The 20123-nt window shown below is 49.9% G+C and overlaps 2 protein-coding genes and 1 pseudogene across 2 annotated transcripts in view; 2 read left to right on the top strand and 1 right to left on the bottom strand.

The window, feature by feature from the left end:
- Positions 1 to 20123, top strand: part of LOC149332843 (uncharacterized) — a 97161-nt gene that overhangs the window by 64862 nt on the left and 12176 nt on the right. The window contains exon 5 of the mRNA XM_089558427.1: positions 17529 to 17879. Coding sequence (XP_089414553.1) covers positions 17529 to 17879 — 351 coding nt within the window. The remainder of the gene's footprint in view (positions 1 to 17528; positions 17880 to 20123) is intronic.
- Positions 2745 to 12159, bottom strand: LOC149332845 (membrane metallo-endopeptidase-like 1). The gene is made up of 4 exons (XM_089558424.1): positions 11851 to 12159; positions 10522 to 10932; positions 8092 to 8202; positions 2745 to 6193 (listed from the first exon to the last, which is right to left on the bottom strand). The coding sequence occupies exons 1-4, from the start codon at positions 12157 to 12159 to the stop codon at positions 4121 to 4123; spliced, it is 2904 nt and encodes a 967-aa protein (XP_089414550.1). The 3' UTR covers positions 2745 to 4120.
- Positions 17897 to 19561, top strand: LOC149332846 (uncharacterized; annotated as a pseudogene).

Genomic DNA, 20123 nt, shown 5'->3' on the forward strand with positions numbered 1-20123 from the left:
CCTCGGATTTCCCGACGGCAGCCTTGTGTTTTTTTTTCTGCTAACGTTTTTTCTACCGTGGAAAGCGTTGCCTATTGGTTTTCTTTGGCACTCTTAACTTTTCAATGCGGATGATGAAAGCATAATAAAAGAAAAATCTTGACACTTATATCAGAAAAATGGATCATTGCCTTAAATGTTTTTATAAAACAGTCTTACAATTTTCCAATTCTCCAAATTTTTCTCTCAGAATGCTGGACATGTTTCGTACGGGAATGCGCGTAAGATCGGACTACTCCGTATTTAAAGGCGCCGGTGAAAATTAGACAGCGGCCGCAGAGGGACAAAACATGTGCGGCATAGCAAATTTCAACCCTTGAACCGTTCGCACTGCCAACTTTGGAAATGTCCGAGTCAAAAAGTTTTAATGCCATGACATCAGAGGCGTCGTTCACGAGAAACGCCGTTACGAACAAAAAGGTGGCCCATCTGTCACGATGTGCTGGTGGGAACCTGCCAACCAATAAATTCAATCCAATTGCCACTATCCCACTGTGGCACTGCGCGTCACCTAGCTGGCCGAGATAGACAGCCTCCCTAAGAACTATGTGCGCAAATATTAGCCTTACGGGATGTGCTCGGGATGTGCACGGGATGTGCAACGTCGGAGTCACAAACCCCACTGCTGCCTGCGTACAAAGCAGCCACCTGCCGCGGCAGTGGCCAGTAGAGGTATGACGACTCCATGCGGTCTATGAATCTACGAAAGAGAAGGAGTACTTGCGTGGGAGATATCTCTTCTGCTATCACATATTACACTTTAAGGGTTGGTTAGGCTTCGTCCTCTTCTTATTCTTCTGGGTCTTCTGATAGGGCTGTCCCAACAAGTATGTATGTAACTCCATATGTCTGAGATTTGCGGTGACAAATATGAAGGTCAGGGGATGGCGTCCGTCCCTAAGCGAGTCAGGCTATGAGGGACGAAGTAGTGGAGGGCTCCGGAAAATTCCGACCAGCTGGGGTTCTTTACCGTGCACTGAAGTCGCAAAGAACACCGGCCTCTAATATCTCGCCTCCATTGAAAAACAACCGCGCGGCCGGCATCGAACCCGCGCCTATCGGGTCAGCAGTCGAGCACCATAACCATTAATCCACTGCGGCGGCAGCTGGCACACTACCCTGAGGCGATAGGCCTACCGACCCGCGAGTGCCCTATTGCGCACAACCGTTAATATCAAAACATCTAACGCGATATCAGTGCCTGAGTACCGGCTCGCTCACCCAAGGTATCTTGAAGAAGCGGCAGTCGGCCCTTCTCGTCCGTGGACTTGAGTGAAGATGCTGCTACGGAGAACCGTGTAGAAACGTCGAGTCGAGTCGGCAGCTGCGTACTTCTTCGCCAAGCTCGTGGAACGTGTGCGCGAGCCACGCGTGCCGCCTTCACCGTTTTCATTTCGGCTACTTTGCGCCCTCACGCGGGAAAAAAACATGCCTGTTTAAATGTGTTCCGACAGCTTAGCTTTAAGAGTCTCGCCGAACGAGGCAAAACTAATGAGGAGAAAATTTTCTAATCGCTTTTCGGGAGTACCATGCAATGGAGGGGGCTCCATGTCGGTGATGAACACTTCGTGCGCGACACGCTTAGGCATGAAGTGAAGACGCGGGCAGAGTGGGTGAGGGAACAAACGGAACAAATGAGGGTTAATGACGTCCTAGTGGAAGTCAAGAGGAAGAAGTGGGCTTGGGCAGGGCATGCAATACGAAGGCAAGATAACTGCTGGTCCTTAACGGTAATGGAGTGGATTCCAAGAGGAGGCAAGCCTAACAGGGGGGCAGAACGTTAGTTGGGCGGATGAGATTCAGAAGTTTACGGGGATACGATTGCCGCAGCTGGCAAAGTACAGAGTTAATTTGAGAGACATGGGAGAGGCCTTTGACCTGCAGTAGGCGTAGTCAGGCCGATGAAGATGATGATGATGAACAAGAAATGGACTATACTGCGGTTCTTTGTTGTGCGCATTTTCAGACCTGGTTGTGCTTGGCCGACCTGATTTATTGATATTTATTTCACACAAACAGACAGCTGCACAGAGAGCAGCGCATCCTTTTCAGATATTGCATGCCGCAATTGATTCAAGGAAACTGATAGTATATAGGCTGGTTTCACTGGCGGTTGATTTCTCTTCGCTTGCTTGTGAAAAAACCAAAATGCACTCTGGGCTTGAAAACTTCACTACTACACATATCAGTGGTGTGCGTATACAATGGAAAGACGGAAGATGGTGTAGCCACATCTTCCTTTCCTCCTGCACAAATCCTTCATCCAAAAGAGGCAGGAGTGCAATGCCCTTCTATTGGAGATTTTCTCGAAATCGATGGCACGCTGCGGCGGCGCTGTGAACCACTATGAAAAGAATCAACGTGCGCTGAACAGCCATTTTCTTTTCCGAGTGGTCGACCAGCACATTGTTGGTTGTTAGTTGTAGCTAGCAGGCAGCAATCCACACAGATTGTTGTTGTTGCCTTGGTGGCATGGCACTACCCACGACGGGGGATTGGCCAGGGTTCAGTGAGGAGAGCCCAAAGAAGGCAAATTAGTGTCAAGCTAATGGAATACCTTTTGGTGCCAAGCTCCACGACTCTGAAGTCCGTTCCAAACTGAACTAAAGAGCCTGTAGAGCCGGTAAACGTAGCAGTGTTTTTGTGACGCCAGTAATCCAGAGCCACCACTGGAAAAGGTTTCCGCGCTATTGCAGAACGCCTGCAGAGCAATGATTAAGTGCTTGCTGAGCGCACACTGCGGGTACATTTCAAGCTCCACGAGTTCTGTGCATCGCGCTGTCTCATTCATTGCGGAACTTATTACGGCGCGCGTGTATGGTAACGTCATGCTTTTCCACGGAACAGTGGAGGAGGGTTTCGTTAGAATTCCATTGACTCTCTACACTTTCATTGCCCCATGCCCTTGCTGGACAGAGGGCAGGATGGCAAGAATCGTTTAGAATGGAATACACTGACATGGTTTTTTTACAGCATCTATGCATACGTCACCTCATTAGGCCTTTTGTTTACGTCGCCCAAGACGATGTGTTGCTCCCTAGCGCATGTGTTGCTAGCAAGCAGCAATCCGTATACAAATACCTGCACGTTCTGGGTAAAACAGGGCGTGTTGAGAGAACACAGCAGTTTTAATGTACCACAGCTCTGAAGTCCTTTCGGAGTTGCGAACACCGGCGCAGGTATAGGGAATCTCATGCGCATGTAGGGCTCCGTCAAGGCAGGTCGTAACAAATGCAAGGCCGTAACTGAAATTCGCCGAACCCGGTTCGCTGTACCGAGAGTTCATAGGTGCAGAGGATAAACACGGCTGTCGCGCATCTGATGAGTCTTCGCACCAACGTTAGAAGGCACACCAAAGCCACTCAGGTGACAGGCACAAGTATTTTTGATAAACACGTACGGAAAACTAGCCGCATTCACGAGCTTAAGTGGGTGCAGGACGAACTGTTTCAACGGTAATCAACAGCGTACGAATTAACGATACCGTGCTGTCTGTGCCAGTTAATAAACCTACAACCATCACAGTCATCATAACCGCAATCATCAAAGTTCATCACTCATACAGCGCAGACAATAGAAACCATGCAGCCAACGCCTTAGGCTCTTCGCAGCCTTAGCTTGAGGACTGGGATGCAAGCCAACCAGGAGCTGACAGTTATTCAAACATTCTCGCCTTCCGAGTTTAAATCAAGTCTAGTGTCAACTAATACATTCCCCATGGTGAAGCAAGAAGCTATATTGAGTTTCAGGGCAGCATATGTTAAGGAATAAAGCATGGCTTCACAGCGGGGAGAAAATAAAAGAGGAAAAAGGAGAACTACACTGCAATCACTGTTACCTGTCCAGAAAAAACAATCCCTGAAGTTGTCGAGAAGTTCGCCACAAGATGCCGGTGATGTCCCGGAGAGACGTTAACATCGATGGCGTCATGGATTTCCAAAAGTGAAGGACAGGAATACAGCTAACAAGTAAGCGGCTCTACTGGGAAAAATTTGATGTCCAAATAAAACACAACGCTTTCACCCCTGAGGCATTTGACGGACCCGCAGTTACGTCTCAGGTTGCAGTAAAATCACTTTGCTCACTTGAAAAACGAACATTTTTTCTCCGGGTTCATCTTGCTTCCGAGAGGACAATTGTACGCTTTGGCGAAGAGCTCGGAATTCCTCACGACCTTGTTGCAGTCTGCTGCGCTGGGGTTCTGGTCGCCACCGCTTGCACAGGTCAGGAAGCACAAGGTCATGAAGAAGACGTGCTCTTCGGGGAGCCTTTCGCCCAGCGCCGAATGGCCGCCTTCCAAATGAAGCTTCGACTCCTTCAGTGCGGAGTAAGTGACCTCCAGGGCGGGCACTTCGGGGAACACGCTCGCATTTTCCTCGCCGTGATGACATTCTTCTCGAGCGAGGAATGCTGCCAGCGTGGAGTTGGACAGGATGGTGCCGTCTACCATGGTCCCGTTGGCCGCCCACCTGATCCCTTCCCTATCCAGCGCCTTCACTAGCTGCATGGCCATTATGAAAAGGAGGCCACCGTAGAGCATGGCATTAGTCCCTCTGCTATAGTACGCAGGAGCGTTGGCCACTGCCATTGCAAGCTTCGCTGCGTTGGAGATGTAGTCATAGGTGGCGTAGTCAACGTATTGGTTGCCTAGGAGAAGCAGGGCATCGTCGTATTCTTCAGTCCTCTGTATTGCCCTTGCCGCCAAGCGCGTATTGACCCAATAATGTGCATACGATGGCTCTCTCTCGAAAAATTCAACGTATAGTTTTTCGAGCACATCGCCTTTGAGAAGCGCAGCTGGCGGCCAAAGGGCATTTTTCACGGACAAAAGCTTCTCTGTTGACAGCGCCTTACTGTGGTAGTCCATCCAGTGCGCATCGTTGATCCTGTTCACGGCAGCCGAGACGAGGCTATTGAAGCCAGTGGTGATGGTCTGGTGATCTCTTTCCGAAAATCGCGAGTAGAAGGCGAGACCAAGGACGAGGACCTTGAACGAGGCTTCCACGTGGTGTGCGCCGTACACCGGAAGCAGCAGTTCAGCTTTCTCCTGGCTGCCGAAGTAGCGAACCAAAAGGGAATAGTCGGCCATTGCACTGAAGTACTGCACGATAAGCCATTCTATGTGCTTCTTCAGTTGAACCGTGCTGTACTCGGCCATAATTTTGGCGACTGTTTGAAGGAACGATAAGTCGGTGATAATAATCTCATCGCGAACATCCAGGCCCGGCTGGAGCGAAAGACCAGCTTGGAAGCTCTGGGTCCACTCGGTCGCGGATACATTTGGCACGTGGGAGCTGATCTCTCCGAAGGAGAAGAGGGCTGGTGTCTTCCTGGTGGATGTGGACACATTGTACAGGGCGTCGATTATGTCTCCTTCCATTTTGCGGATCTCGTCGACGGTTTCTTGGTTCACTGGCGGCCGAGTAGCGCGGTCGGGGTAGTAGGACGAGAGGAACTGCTCCCAGTACTTGGTGTACAGCTGTCTGACTCTGTGGTGGTGCTTCTTGAGAACGGGCAGGTAGAGGCCAGGACTGACAAAGACGCGGCGCTTTCCGGATGATGAGGAGCGCAACACGTTCACCGTGATCCAGAAAGACCACTGCCACTGGTAACTTAGGCCTACGAGAATCTCCAGCGGCGTTAGCGTCCCTGAGGGCGTCTCCGGCCAGCGGATATTGTAATTCCTGAGGACGCCGCGGACCCACGAAATCTGCGAAGCGTTCTTAGGAAAACTGCTCACGCACATCTCGTACATGGCCAGCGGTTTCTTGCCGGCGGGGAGTGTGAGAGACCCTTTCGACAAGGTGTCCTTGAAAAGGTCGTACCAGCTGAACCGCAGGTCATCCATGGCTGTCATAGCTAGGTCGCGGTGGTTCTTTGAGGGCTCCCACGCTGAGCAGACGAAGGCCGCATAGTCTTCGCAAGGATCTAGCTGCGTGTTGAGGTTGCTGGTGAGAAGCGCAGCGTGCCGGTCGCAGTCCTCGGTGCGGCAGTAATGGCGGCTGGTGGCCTTCTGCTTTGAGATGACGAGCAGAAAGATGACGAGGCAGCAGAAGAGGAGGCCGGTTCCAGCACCCACCGACGTCATCGTTATGTCCGTCCTGGTCAGGATTCGATTCTGTTTGTCGAAGGCTGGCTCCTGTGGGGACTGGATCTGCAACATGAAAATACCTGGCTTCATAACGTGGCCGAAGGTGATTTGTCCAAATCTATTTCCTTAGAAATACAGAATCATATGACATGTTTGTTACAGAGACGCGTAGAAGCAGAGCTTGTTTAATAATAACCTTTTCTTTATGTAATTAGTGGCAAAAGTTGACGTTAATAAGCACGTTGCGTACGTCGAGAAATTCTGTTATAGCTGTGGTAAATTGTATTTTTCTATTTTTCTGCCCCTTTCACCCCTTCCTTAATCCAGTGTCTCATGACATAGTCCACGTGCCAACACCCATAAGAATGCCCCCATGACGACACGCGCACTCTTGCTTGGTTTGGTTTGGTTTATGGGGTTAACGTCCCAAAGCGACTAAGGCTATGAGAGACGCCGTAGTGGAGGGCTCCGGAAATTTCGACCACCTGGGGTTCTTTAACGTGCACTGACATCGCGCACTCTTGCTTTAACACAGCGAACGCAGCCGTACTTTGAGCCAAGCTATCAAGTGCTCCCATTGACGAGTTCCCGGCGTTACGCGCCAAGGCGTAATCGTCAGTTTTGTCTACTTACTCTGAGCGCGCGCTAATTTTGTTCAGCAAGACGCATATTTGTTTTCAGGCGCTAGTTTGTGGTGTACGGCCAGCGTCCGAGAGGCGTTTCCAAGCGTTCAGCGCCGTTTAGGGCCTTGTGTTCCGGCCGATGACGACGAACGCTGAACGAGGCGCGATGCACGCAGGCTGCGTGCACAAGGTGGTCACGTGATCACAGGGAAGCGTGCGCCCCACACAACAGAGAGTAGACAGTTTTAGCCGAGCGTGACGTTAATAGGCACGTTGCGTACGTCGAGAAATTCTATTATAGCTGTGGTAAATGGTATTTTTCTATTTCTCTGCCCCTTTCACCTCTTTCTTAATCCAGTGTCTCATGACATGGTCCACGTGCTAACACCCATAGGAATGCCCCCATGACGACGCGCACACTCTTGCTTTAACACAGCGAAGGCAGCCGTACTTTGAGCCACGCGATGCACGCAAGCTGCGCAAGTTGGTCACGTGATCACAGGGAAGCGTGCGCCCCAATCAATACACAGAAGACATTTTGAGCTAAGCGTGTTTACGGCCAGACGCCACTGCGCATGCGCACGTCGCTCGGCCGGTGCGGAGCGAAGATTACGCCCGCTTAGAAGGCCTCCCCAGAGGAGCGATAGGCAGAGCGCGAGCGTGCGTTAGCGCGCGCATTTGTGTATGGGTATTCAAGATGGCAGCCTCTTTTGTACATTTAAAACGCAACACTTACTAAATAATTAACTAAATACACAGAATATACCTTTACTAAACAGTTTCCTTGCATTCTTAGCCGGCTTAATTGATATTCTTTTCACTCTTACTAAAATTGTGACCTATAGGTGGAGCAGCAGAGCAGGAGATTCTACTCCGCTCTGCATGGAGGAAAAAAACTTTTTTCCTCCTTGCCGCTCTGCAAGACGGACGATCTGCCCGGCTAAAACTCTTTTCTCTCGCGCCTATCTGCTCGTGTATACGCTCGCCCGCTCCGCCCCGCCGGCTGTAAAAACGCACAGCCAAAACTATCTAATGACAGAAAAGGTAGCTCAAGGCGTGTGTGCATGACCACGCACTTCATCGTAGCTTTCCCCTCATATGCGCAGGATGCAGGAATGGGTCGAGCCTCCTCAAGTGTCGTTATCGGCTCCTCTTCTTGCTGCGTTTACTATTTAAAATATTAGGACATCCATGCCTCCGTAACGTTTTTGCAGTGTTAGTTTTGTTCGCTCATATGAACTCATCCAGAGACGGCTCCGCTGTTAAGTCTCACCTCACGCGCCTAATGCTCAAGAAACACGTAGGAACGGCAGAAGGGTCCGTCTGCAGTGCACTCACTATGCTCTCGAGGTTGGTCATCGTCTTCAACAGATCCGCTGTCGACGGCTTCCGGGGCATGGTCGCTACCGATTTCCGCCTTGCGATGCGATCCAAGCGATTTCTCTTGGCCTGGGATAGCGGATATATTTGCCAAAGTTAGGCAATCCTATAGTAACTATATGCTCGACAATGTTTTAAAGGGACATTAGAGATTCATGCATTTTTACTCGTCAGAAATAAGCCTCGGCTCTGAGATGTGAAAGCCGTCTGGAGTTTGCCAGTATCTACCGGCGGGCACCGCGTTAAGTCTACGCTCTAGGGTTCTTAAACGCGACCCGAGATATCATAACCCGGACGGGACGCTGGAATATGCCTGCTTTCGAAAGTTCAGCAGCTCCTGAAAAAATTCCAAACCGTGAGTGCCGGCGCGGTAGCCATGGCAGGACATTCCTCTACCTCATTATCATCATCATCATAACCTGGCCATCGCCGGAGCTGAGTGCACTGAACGCTGATGGCGACTGCCATTAACCTCGAATCACCATTTTTTTTTAAGTTCTGGAGCCTGTGAATTTATATATCTTTTGGCACTCTTCAAACACGTTTCATAGCGAAAGCTCTATTAGGACTTGCATCCGAAGGTCGATCTTAATGCGTGTTTGACCTTGAAGCCGCGGAGCGCAGGCAAACACGTGACTCGCCAAGCAGAGGCGCATCTGCGCGCACTCGCCAGCTCCCCCGCTGTGATACCACGTGATTAGGATAGGGCAGGCTGTGAGGGGCGCAGCTGCGTGCGCTAGCCGGCTCGGCCGTTGTAATACCACGTGACTAGGAGAGGGCAGGCTGTGAGGGGCGCAGCTGCGTGCGCTACCGGGCTCCGCCGTTGTAATACCACGTGACTAGGAGAGAGCGTAACAGTTGCCACGTCGGCGGTTACTCCTTCAGTTCTGGCCACGAATGAGGCGTGCGCAGGACCGTGTGTGTCAACTCTGGCGTCGCTGTCTAGCCGCGTCCGATCATCCAGCCGATATTGCTCGCCGAGAAAGTGTACTGCGCTGGACGCGAGCTAAACGAGCCGCTGAAACCGAGGAGCAACGAGATGCTATACTTGCGAAGCAACGGAACATAGCTTTCGCTCTGTATGACTAGGTTTAGAAGCGTTCAACCTCACCAAGATTTCTTTAAGCTGTGCATCTGTCCCTTTAATTGAACTCGGGTTGTCAGCACCGTCAATAAGAACAGACCGGGCCAGAAGCCGCGACTTCGGGGCAACGGAGAACGAAAAGTGCTCATTTTGTGTAGCCGACTAATATATCTCCGTAGGAACATCATTCCATTTGGTACAGAAATGGTAATGAAGCATTTGCAAGCATGAAAGCGGAAAATCTACAATGTTTGCTGAAACATCAACTCGTGTTTGCTTTCTGACTTTCCGTCGCTTCCTGTGCGCTGCCCTCGGTCTTATTTCCAGCCATTATTCTTAGTATTAAGATTTCAGCGCCATTTTGTTGATGATTTCATGCCACAAATATCGGTTATGTGCTTTCTTTTCAAGGAATAAGGTAATCTTGACAGTGAAAGCGCTCAAAAGGACAAGGACGACAGAAACGGAAAGACATACAAAGCGCTTTGTATGTCTTTCCTTTTCTGTCGTCCTTGTCCTTTTGAGCGCTTTCACTGTTAACATGGTAAACCAACTCGCCCACTCAATTCCATTATTGAATAAGGTAAGCTGCTGCTTGTGACACGGATAAACTGCGTGTTGGTACTGGCGGTAAAATTCCCTCAAGCTCATCCCTCACTGGCTGAATTGTCTTCCACGGCCTGGCTGTACTTAGCGCAGATAAATTTTAGACTGGCAGAGTAAGTAAACGGACCACGAAAGGCTTGGAACCGGGCAGAGTCATGCCCAAAATTCTTGGCGAAAAATTTTGAATACTGGAATATTGTAATGGTGTGGGAATATTGAAGGTAATGCTCTATTATGCCGATGTGTAACAGAAATTTTTGTTTCCACAACTTGCATCGTGCAGTTAAGAGTGCCATAGAAAACCAATGAGAAACACTTCTGACAACGGCAAGAACGTAAATAGCAAACAAATGCAAGCCTGTAGAAGCGGGATCTGCGTATGTATTGATTGTTGTAGCGAAATCTTACTACATATGAGAAACATTGCGTTCATGAATCGGTTCCAGTTCAAGAACGCCTTTGTCTAGAATTGTTGCATATGCGTAACGGTTCTCTCCATCGAAAGATGCTAGGCAAGGTAGAACGCGCTTGTGGTGCTCCTCATTTTCTGCCTGCAGTGTTAAACTGCACCGCTGTAAAACATCGGGGCACTAGCTCTCATGGTCCATTTACTTTTCGTGCCGACAGTGCTCCTGATGGACCTTCGGCGCCAGTCCACAGAGAAAGCCGACGACGCGCGTTCCAGCGAAATGATTTACCGCGTCCGTATCGAGCCCTCCGGCAGCGGTCGCGGTCACCGGAAACTCCACATGCGAAGCTGGGGGGTCTCCGGTTGCCTCCACCGGAGAAACAGGTTCTCTGGGCGCCTGCTGCACCTGCTCTTGTCCTCCGTCGGTGGCACCTGCGGCGGTGGTCTCCGGAATGGCGACTTCAGGCGCTTCGTCCAGCTGCTTGTCGGTGGAGCCCTCTCCGCTGCTCACTTTCAGGGCGCTAGACGGGGTGGTGCCGACGGCGAGAAGGCCGTCGTGGGCTTCGGTGCCAGCGGTGGACTGCGGAAGTGTGGCAGGCAGCTCCATCCTCGCGGTGTCATCCGCCTTGGTTGCGTGTCGCATCTTTTCGCGACGCTTCTGGCCTTTGCGCCGTTTGCCGCGTCTTTTTGACGACGTCCCCTGTTGTGATGTTAGTACAGAGCAGACTTAAAAGAAAACGAGGATATTTCAGAAGGACAAGGGTTAAGAGCTAACAGAGAAGATGACTCGATATATTAATAGCGGAAAGAGAGCTTCACTAAAGAATTTAATGCAAGTCTTGTCAAAGGCCAGTTTTTTTTTTTTCAGGTCTTACAGCCAGGGTACGCCGAGCATCAAGCCGGGGGAAAGCTGGTACTTACTCCAAAGCCCGTATGCACCCGGTGACACTAGGGATCCTCTGTTGCCAGTTTCCTCCATTTCGGCATAACTCAAACATTCCTCTAATAATGGAAATTCAGCTTACTGCGGCTGATCATAGTTCTTACATGCACCCCCAAGGAATGAGGTGCCACCAGTCTCATGGCCAATACACACTCCCTGTACCCACCATAGATCCCACACTCCCACCTCCCATAGCGGCTCACTCCAAACTTCACGTCCACTGCGCTCCCCTTCTTCAAGTTTTATGTCGAACGCAACCAGGGTCACTGGGTCCATCATACGCAGTAAATCCTCTGCATTATAATCTTCTAAACACCCCCTTCATAGATGTTACTAACACCCCAAAAGGTTGAGCTGCAGTAGTCATGGGTTTAGTTTTACTGTTGACCACGGAATTAGGCTTCTCGGCTCCTAGCACAGTCGAAGAATGCGCACCAGCTAGTTCTGCCTCACCAAGGTGCACTAGGACCGCATATGATCACAGAATACATTCTCCAGAGCGCTTACTGCATGGCCGTAAGACGCAAGCGAGAAGGGTTGGTTACTTTTTCGTTCGTTAGCAGGCGGACGCGAGGTTGGTAACAGCACACTCCGAAGCCCATGCCATTTAACGCGAAGAATATCCCCTATAGTGCACTATCACTGCAACAAAGTTCGATTAAAGGCAGCACGTACGGATACAGCTGTTGTTGAATCTGCCTGATCGGCGGCTGTAGGTGCCGACGCCCCAAGCGTGACCAGTTCGCCGATTCTCTGCGGCTGCTGCTCTCCACCAGTTACGGTTTCCACAGCCGCGGGTTCATCCTGAGCTTGGTTGGTGGCCGCCTCTGCGTAGATTTCGTGCCGGACACCGGTGGCCACGCTGGGCTTTGAAGATCCGGGGCCCGGTGGGGACAGCGTGAGAGGGGTTTCCGCGTTAGATCCACGTTGCTGGAGTGGATGCTGCTTTTCGCCATGACCGTCCTTGCCGCTTTCTTTGAGCATGGCGACCTGAGCATAAGCGTTTGGCATCAGGAGCAAGTTCAGCCAGGGCACGTTCTAGGTAAACTGACTGGTATGGCAAATTGCACAGTTCGTGCAATGCAGTTAAATTATGCGCAAGTAACGAAACCAGCGGGAAGGAGGCGAACAGTAGCAAAATAAAACGCTTCAATCCTGAAGCTATGAGTACTGACTTGCTTGCTAATGTCCAGGCCAACAGGTTTCGCACTGGATCATACTCAAGTGCTCAGGCTCTTCCTGCAAACGTCCTTGCACCTCCCAATGGGCGAAGACTAAGATTAATTCGAAGGTCTCGCGATGTTGACCGCGCCTCACTAAACACTGTGCAGAATTAAGGCAGTCCGCTAGAACGGACAGTGTCTCAAAGGACCATTATATCGTTGGCGCACCTAGGCGTAGCCAGCGGCATGCAGATTAAGCGAGCGCATTACCTGGAATCGTTAGGCCTAACGTACCGTATGCGCCGTAAAGCAGATCAGTTTTTTTCTAGACATCGAACAAATACGCGCCTGACTACAGCCAGCGGGTTCATTTCAGGTCTTGCGAAGAAGAGGGAGAGCGTGCTTCTCGTCCCTACCTTTCAGAAGGAAGATGCTGCTGAAGAGAACCGAGGAGCACAGACGTCGTGGCCAGTCGGCAGCTGCGTGCTTCTTAGCCAAGCTCGTGGAGCGTGCGCGCGAAGCGGATCTCTGCTTCTGCCTTTTCGTTCTGGCTACCGTACGCCATCACGCGTTTGGAGGAGGAAATAGTGGCAGGGTTTTAACGTATCTAAATTGAGTAGCCTTACTCGGTAGCCTGAATGTGTTTAGCCTGACTGGCTATCGATTTTGCTTTGCTGGCTCGTCGGCACGCCTGGCGGTGATGTTAAGCTCTGATCGAAGTTTAGCTGATCTGGTATATGTTCGCGCCACAGATGGGAGCTAGAGGCTTACTCCAAACTACAAATCTACTGCGCAGAAGGACAACAACAACAGTTGGGTCTGTCTGTGTGCATTGCCGTTGTTCTTTCGATTGACGCTCCTTTGCTTGGACGAAGCAACTTGAGTGTGCGCTATGCTGCGCAAAATTTCTTTCCACAAACGCAGCGACTCCCCATTCTGAATATTTTTTACCTCCCCGCTCATTCAATGCGAACTTGAAATATTACATGCATTGTATAAGAATTTGCAAATAAATCCATTGTCCCGTATTCGAACTCCTAGTTAACAGGTCCACTGTCGTTCCGCCGTCCAACCTGTGAGCTTTCACCATATTCCTACTTTTTTTTCCCTCTAAACTCTTCTGTTTTCTACAAATCACCGCCTGTGTCTTAACCACTCCCCCGTATGTATATGCCATCTTTATTCGAGGCCAACTAACCAGTTTAACAAGAGGCGTGATCGGCACCGGCGATAGCATAGCGTCCTCATGCACTGGCTGGCGAGGCTGCTATGTTCGCGCCACCGCGGGTTCAAAGCCCAATCGCGGCAATATTTATTTTATTTCTGCTTGGACTGTTGCTACGCCCGTTTTACCAAAGTCATCTTCAAGGTCAAGCTTCACACAAATCCGGAGGGCCGGTGAGACACCGCGAATAAGTGCTTTCTCTCTAAAAACTTCGCTTAAGGCCAGCGCACTAAGGCCCGGTGAAGAAGAGCGCATGGAGGAGCTTGCCGGTCGTTTAAAAGTGCCGTTCAAAGAAACCATGTCTGTTTAAATCTATCAAGAAGCTAGGTGTATGATTCTTACGTAACATTGCCACACTGATCAAGCACGAGTTTTGGAGGCGAAAGCCTTTTTCGGCTCATGAGTGACGTGGAGTCAAGTTGTAGACAGAGGCTGTCTGGAAGTGTCCCCACGAACTGTCAGTCATAAGTCGTAGTCCCGCAAATGTCGTTGGGTTCGAGTCGCGTGAAGGTCGACTCCTGTGAAGGTCGTGTGTTCGAGTCCCGTAAAGGGCGTGGGTCCTGTGAAGGTTATGAATTCGAGTCCCGCAAAGGTCGTGGGTTCGTCCGTGAAGGTTCTCGGTTCGAGTTCGTGAAGGTCCTGGGTTCGAGCATGGAATATTGTAGGGGACACTTAATAAGCTCCGCCTTAAGGGTAACACGCGATAGCATTAATTGGTTAATGCCCATTTATGCGGAACTGGTAATTCTGGACTTCACATTTACAGGTCCCTAGCCGTCGTCGTATCTCTCCTGGCGTTGTGGTGCAAGCGGTTAAGCGATGCGCTACTGTCCAGCGATGGGGCTTTTGCGACGCAGGTTGCTGACCTGGGTCCTGTCCGAGCCCCTGCCGTGACGTCAGACCAGAGCCACAGCAGCTGTCCCGAAGGTCATGTTGCACACACGGCGATACCCGGCTTTACCTAGCAGAGCGAAGCTGTCGCTTCAAAACGGGAGGGAGAGCGAGAGGAAAGGGAAAGGCTTTCGCATGTCCGCTCTTAAGCCGACTTAAGTGCAATCCTGTAATTTTTCTGGTTGCCGTGGGACGTGCCTTGGAATGGAAGGGGGCACAGAATTCGACGCAAGACTTAGACGTGTTGCTTGACGCGTTATACTTATAATGGCATAGAGAGCCGCGCGATCTTCTGATAACTTGCACTGCATGGATGTGGTCGATTATGCTGTAATAGATGAAGAAATATTTGTTCGTGGAAGTTTGTCAGGGAAATTGATAGGCTAGGCAGATGTAGTTCCTTTTCCCAGGAATTCAAAACAACCAAAATGGCCATGCGCGTTTAAAGCTGCGGTAAAATTACAGGTGTTTGAGGAAAGCAAATGGCGCCGTAACTGTCTCGCTTCTCAGTGGATACTTCAATCACGCTGTGAAGGAAGGTGGGAGCGAATTAAGAAAGAAATAAGTGCTGTAGTGGGGGACTCGGGAATAATTTCGAACGCCTGGAGCTCTCTAACGTGCACTGACATCGTAGAGCACACGGGCGCTCTCTGCGTTTCGCCTCCATCGAAACGAGGCCGCCGAGATAGAGTTCGAACCCAGGTACTCCGACCCAGTGGCCGAGCGGCCTAAACCCGAGTCACCGCGGCGGCTTTCTGTGTTACGACGCAGATAAGCCGTACGTATAAAATTTGAAGGAAAAGAGAGGACAGCCATTTATAGTTTCCGTGTCGCACAAATACGCCATCTAATAGGAGTGCATTCCACCAGCTCTCCAGGTAACCAGAAGTACCCCTTTTCTGTCATACATTCAGTTAAAAATTGAGCTTGAACAACTTCTCGTCGTTTATCGCGTTATATTTGACCCCAGTCATGTAATATTAAGAAAGAATGTTTGGCACCGGTCGATAACAACGCGTTGTGAAGATGGGCACAACACACAAACTGGGAAGAAGTGGTTGTTGCCTATGAAGTGATGGAAGATACCCGCTATGGGGGATTGGCCAGGATTTGGTGCAGATGCAGACAGGAGAAAAATTCATTTTCTCGGTTGCCTAGCGCGCAGCTCATAATCAGGCATTTGTCACGAAATCAATCTACCCTTCCCTTCCAACCAGGGCCCCTAAGCGATGGGAGAATTTAGTGTTTCATCATTGCTATCGTGTGCAAAACAAGGAAAACAAAATTTCTACTGCTTTTTTTTTTAAATAGCCCTGCACAAAATTCCGTGTCATGTATCTCACGTTATCATCCTGGCTGATTGTTTGTCAGTTTTAGTCTCCCTGGAAACTTCCCAAAAAGATTTGTTGTGCCCTTTCCTGCGGTTTTTTGTCCCGTCCACTTTAAAGCAGGTCCGTTTAGTCTGGGTTCCTGCTCATGCAGGCATTCATTCAAACGAGGTGGCTGATTATTTAGCAAGGTGAGCTCTTGACGGGTCAGTAACGCATCCCGTCCCGAATTTCAGTCTGCAGGCGATCTCCAGGTTTCAGCGGTTCCAACACATATCAGCCAGGTTAACCGATCCCATACTAAATACTACTGATTATCAGCACTTAGCGTATAAATGGAACGTCCGTTCGTGTAAAACCAGGCAGTGTGAGGTATCAATGACGCGACTGCGGTGCAGGATTCCCAGTTTAAATTTATACCTATGCAGACATGGGTGGTCACCGACAAACCTTTGAGACTCATGCGGGGACGTTGAATCTGTGGACCATTTCCTTCTCTACAGTCCAAAGTTCGCACTTCAGAGAAAGATTTACCTGGAGGTCCCTCTCTCCAGGTTAGGGCTCCCGTTATCTCTGCCAGTGTTGTTAACGTTCGGTGCGAGCGTCAAAGGATTTGCATTGGGTTCAATTTGTGGGAATCTCCATGATTACATAATAGCAACTGGTAGGTTGATTTGCTAACTCCTTTAAAAGTCTTGGAGTTCTTTTATTATTATTATTCTCGCCAAAATGTTCTATGTTATTTAACTTCAAATATTCATCAGTCGTTTTTCATGAATACATTCTTCAAATTCACGTTTGGCTCCGATATTTTTTCGTAATCGTATGAAAATTTCCTTATTTATACCACTATACCTTGGCCAATCCCCCCACGTGGGTATGTGCCATTATAAACAGGTGAAGAAGAAGAAGAATCGCCTATGGAAATTTCCTTGTTTAGGCCACTACACCTTGGCCAATCGCCCCATGTGGGTATGTGCCATTCTTAAGAGGAAGAAGAAGATATCCGTGGCGCGTGCACACGGTCCACGAGCTAGCCGAAGAAGAACGCAGCGACTGACTCGAGTCGAAGTCTTTTCTCGGTTCTCCGCCGCAGCACCTCACTTCTAAGAGGTACGGACGAGGATAGCCTTCCCCACCTTCTTTAGCAAACCGTGCCTGAACTCTCCGGCAGTCAGCGGGGTATTTCTGACACATATTTAGATGCGAAAAGCGATGCTCAACCATTAGCTTGGCACCAGTTACCCTCTTCTCCTGGCCCTCCTCATTGAACCGTGGCCAATCCCCTGTCGTGGGTATGCGGCATGTCACTAAGGCAACAACAACGAGGCGCATGCTCGACGTTAGGCCTGTCGCTGAGTCTCGCTTGTGTGAACCCCAAAATGCATGCCGCTGACTGAGGCCAGTGGCTCTAGCGTCGTATCGTTCTTTTCAAGTTTCTACGCCAACGCATTGCTCTCGGTCATATGTATCGTGGCTCTTTTAGCAACACCAGTGTGTTAGCTGACGAGAGCCCTACTGCATAGCCCAGATCTTTCAGAGGTTATCGTACTCATAGCTCCTGGGTTCAGTTACTTCCCCCTCCAGCGCTTCTCCTGCCCTGATTTAGCACCTGTGTTTTCGTCTTTGCTACTATTTAACTATGAGTTGGTGATAGAGCCAAGATATAGTTGGTGATGGCCGAGGTAATTATTTTAGTTATCCGCTTCATCTCGAAGTCATACAGCCAGGATTTCCTTGCGTCAGGTTGCCATGCCCAGAGCGGGTGGCAAGCACGGACATGGCGAAAAACGACACCGCGGGTCCAAGGCTTCGACGCTTCCTCCTGGCCCCGGACCCTGGGAGACCAACATGACCACTGGCATCACCGACTCGAAGCCCCCGGACACGGGCCCCACAGCTACCATTAGCGGCGTCCAGCACGAAATCCAAACGGATGCAGCTCCCGACGAAGTCCAGGATGAACCCGCGCAGGCAGCGGCTGTGGAGATCGCGGCCGGTCAACCGCAGCAGCAGGAGGGGCTCGGTGAACCGGTCATGCTTGGTGCGACGTCATCTCCAGCGGCGGATCAGGACGATTCAACAACGACTGCATCTGTACGTACACGGGAGAGATGCCGCTGGTAGTCTGAAGTGGGCATCACGGCAGCGACGGTTGTGCAGGCGATGTAATTGCTATTGATTCACTGACTGAAACGGGATTACTAGCGCTAAATAAACCACAAGGAACAGCGAAAGATACCGACGGGGCACACCCTTCCGCTGTTTGGCGCTAGTAACCGTATTTCAGTCAATGAATCAAAAGCACCACAGCTCCCACTCCTTCTTTGATTAATTCCTATTGCGTTAACTGCATAGGACTGCAATGTCGAAACTCACAAGGTCGCCCACATTCAGCCGCTTGTTATAACTTACGTGGCCTTTCGCTGGGTCTTCAGCTGGGCAGTGAGCTACGAATCGTTTTAATAATAGTCACAAACTCAAATACAGAAAAGCGTGCGATAGCCGCATAGAACACACACGACAAGCATCCTTCGAACATATGCACGCTAACGTAGCCTACCACACTCAAGCACCACACTCTCTCAGTAGCCGCCACTGTGGCTCAGTGGTTACGGTGCTTGGCTGCTGACCCGAAAGACGCAGGTCCGGTCTCGGCCGCGGCGGCCGAATTTCGATGGAGTCGAAATTCTAGAGGCCCGTGTGCTGCCCGACGTCAGTGCACCCCAGGTCGTCGAAATTATCCGGAGCCCTTCACTAAAGCGTCTCTCAGAGCCTGAGTCGATTTGGGAGGTTAAAACCCCATAAACCAAATCAAACTCTCTCAATAAAGCCTCGCTTCAACGACCCCATTCGTTATGTCGAACGTACGAGGGGCAAGAGCAATAGCGGCTGGTAGAAAGAATACATGCTGAGCTATAAGAATGTTATCTAGGCATTCCTGCCTCATTTGCTAAGAAAACTAGTAATTACTGCCTGGTGCAGCTTCCGAGCCCACAGTGTTGTGTCGATGTTGCTATTGAATGTTTAGAAACGATTCGCATCTTGCTACTATTGTCCGGGGACATAGAAACGAATCCGGGACCTGCCAGTGCAGAGGCAGTGCTTGCTGAATTGAAAAAGTTGTCTTCAGGTCAGGCTACAATAATTAGTGACGTCCAAGACATCAAAAACAAGTTAACAACTACAGAGAAAACCATTACAGATCTAATTCAGAGGATTGCCGATTTAGAGAGCCACTACCAGAACCTGGCTACTTGAAAACAGATGTCGAATGTGTGCAATGCAACACGGAAAAGACTACTCAACTGGTGCGGGATCTGGAAGCCCGATTTGATGACGCCGAAAACCGCTCACGAAGATGCAATTTGATTTTTTACGGCCTTTCCGATCCTACACCATCCGAGTCATTTGCCGATTCCGAAGAAGTCATAATTCGCCACTGCTCCGATCAGCTCGATTTGACGTTAGATAGTAAAGATATCGAACGTGCACACCGTCTTGGGCGTCACAACACAGAACGCCAGCGTCCCATAATTGTAAAGTTTGCATCTTTTAAGACAAAACAAATGATCCTCTCAAATGGCCCCAAACTAAAAGATACGGATTTCAGCATTGGTGAGGATTTCTCCCGCCGAGTTCAAAATATAAGAAAGCAACTTGTCGCGTTTGCCAAATCAAAGACAACTAAATTTTCTTTGCGGTACAAAACACTCCATATAGGCCCCAAACGCTATTTTTTTGATGAGACTGAGCAAACAGTAAAAGAAATCTTCTAGCCACCACGGCGACGCAAGTCGGCACTACACCGTTCCCAAACATGTCCTCGTCCTAATCTTACGTTTTCGGCAATCTTTACTAATATACGCAGTTTCATCCCGAAGCCAGAGCTCGTGTCAAACCTGGTGTTATCATCTGATAGCAACTTGCTGATATTAACAGAAACGTGGCTAACAAATGACATTAGTGATGGCGAGGTGCTTGCTGATCTGCCAAATTTTTCTCTCTTTCGTTCAGATCGTAAAAACGCACGTGGTGGTGGTGTTCTGATTGCGGCAAGTAACCACTTATCATGCACTGCTCTAAACATTTCATCCGACCTTGAATTAATTTGGCTTATCTGTCGATCCGCACCACATTCCGTGCTGCTGGGTGTCTGCTACAGGCCGCCACACAACACTCCCCATTTTTGCCGCCAGCTGAACGCAACCTTGTCTAAATTAACCTCGCGGTATCCCAACGCTCACATTCTCCTCTTCGGGGATTTTAATTACCCGACTATTAACTGACATAACCCGGTGCACTCCATAGATAATCGAGCGGATACAAGAGAATTTCTTG

Source organism: Amblyomma mixtum, chromosome 8, assembly GCF_055824585.1.
Source record: "Amblyomma mixtum isolate Tamu chromosome 8, ASM5582458v1, whole genome shotgun sequence".
NCBI lineage: Eukaryota > Metazoa > Arthropoda > Arachnida > Ixodida > Ixodidae > Amblyomma > Amblyomma mixtum.

Excerpts from the sequence above, each read along its gene's own strand:
- LOC149332845 (XM_089558424.1), bottom strand. The coding sequence starts at position 12,159 with ATGCTCAAAGAAAGCGGCAAGGACGGTCATGGCGAAAAGCAGCATCCA. Across the intron at positions 8,203-10,521 it reads GAGGGCTCGATACGGACGCG|GCCAAGAGAAATCGCTTGGA; the intron begins GTAAATCATTTC and ends CCGCTATCCCAG. Across the intron at positions 6,194-8,091 it reads TGACCAACCTCGAGAGCATA|ATCCAGTCCCCACAGGAGCC; the intron begins GTGAGTGCACTG and ends TTCATGTTGCAG.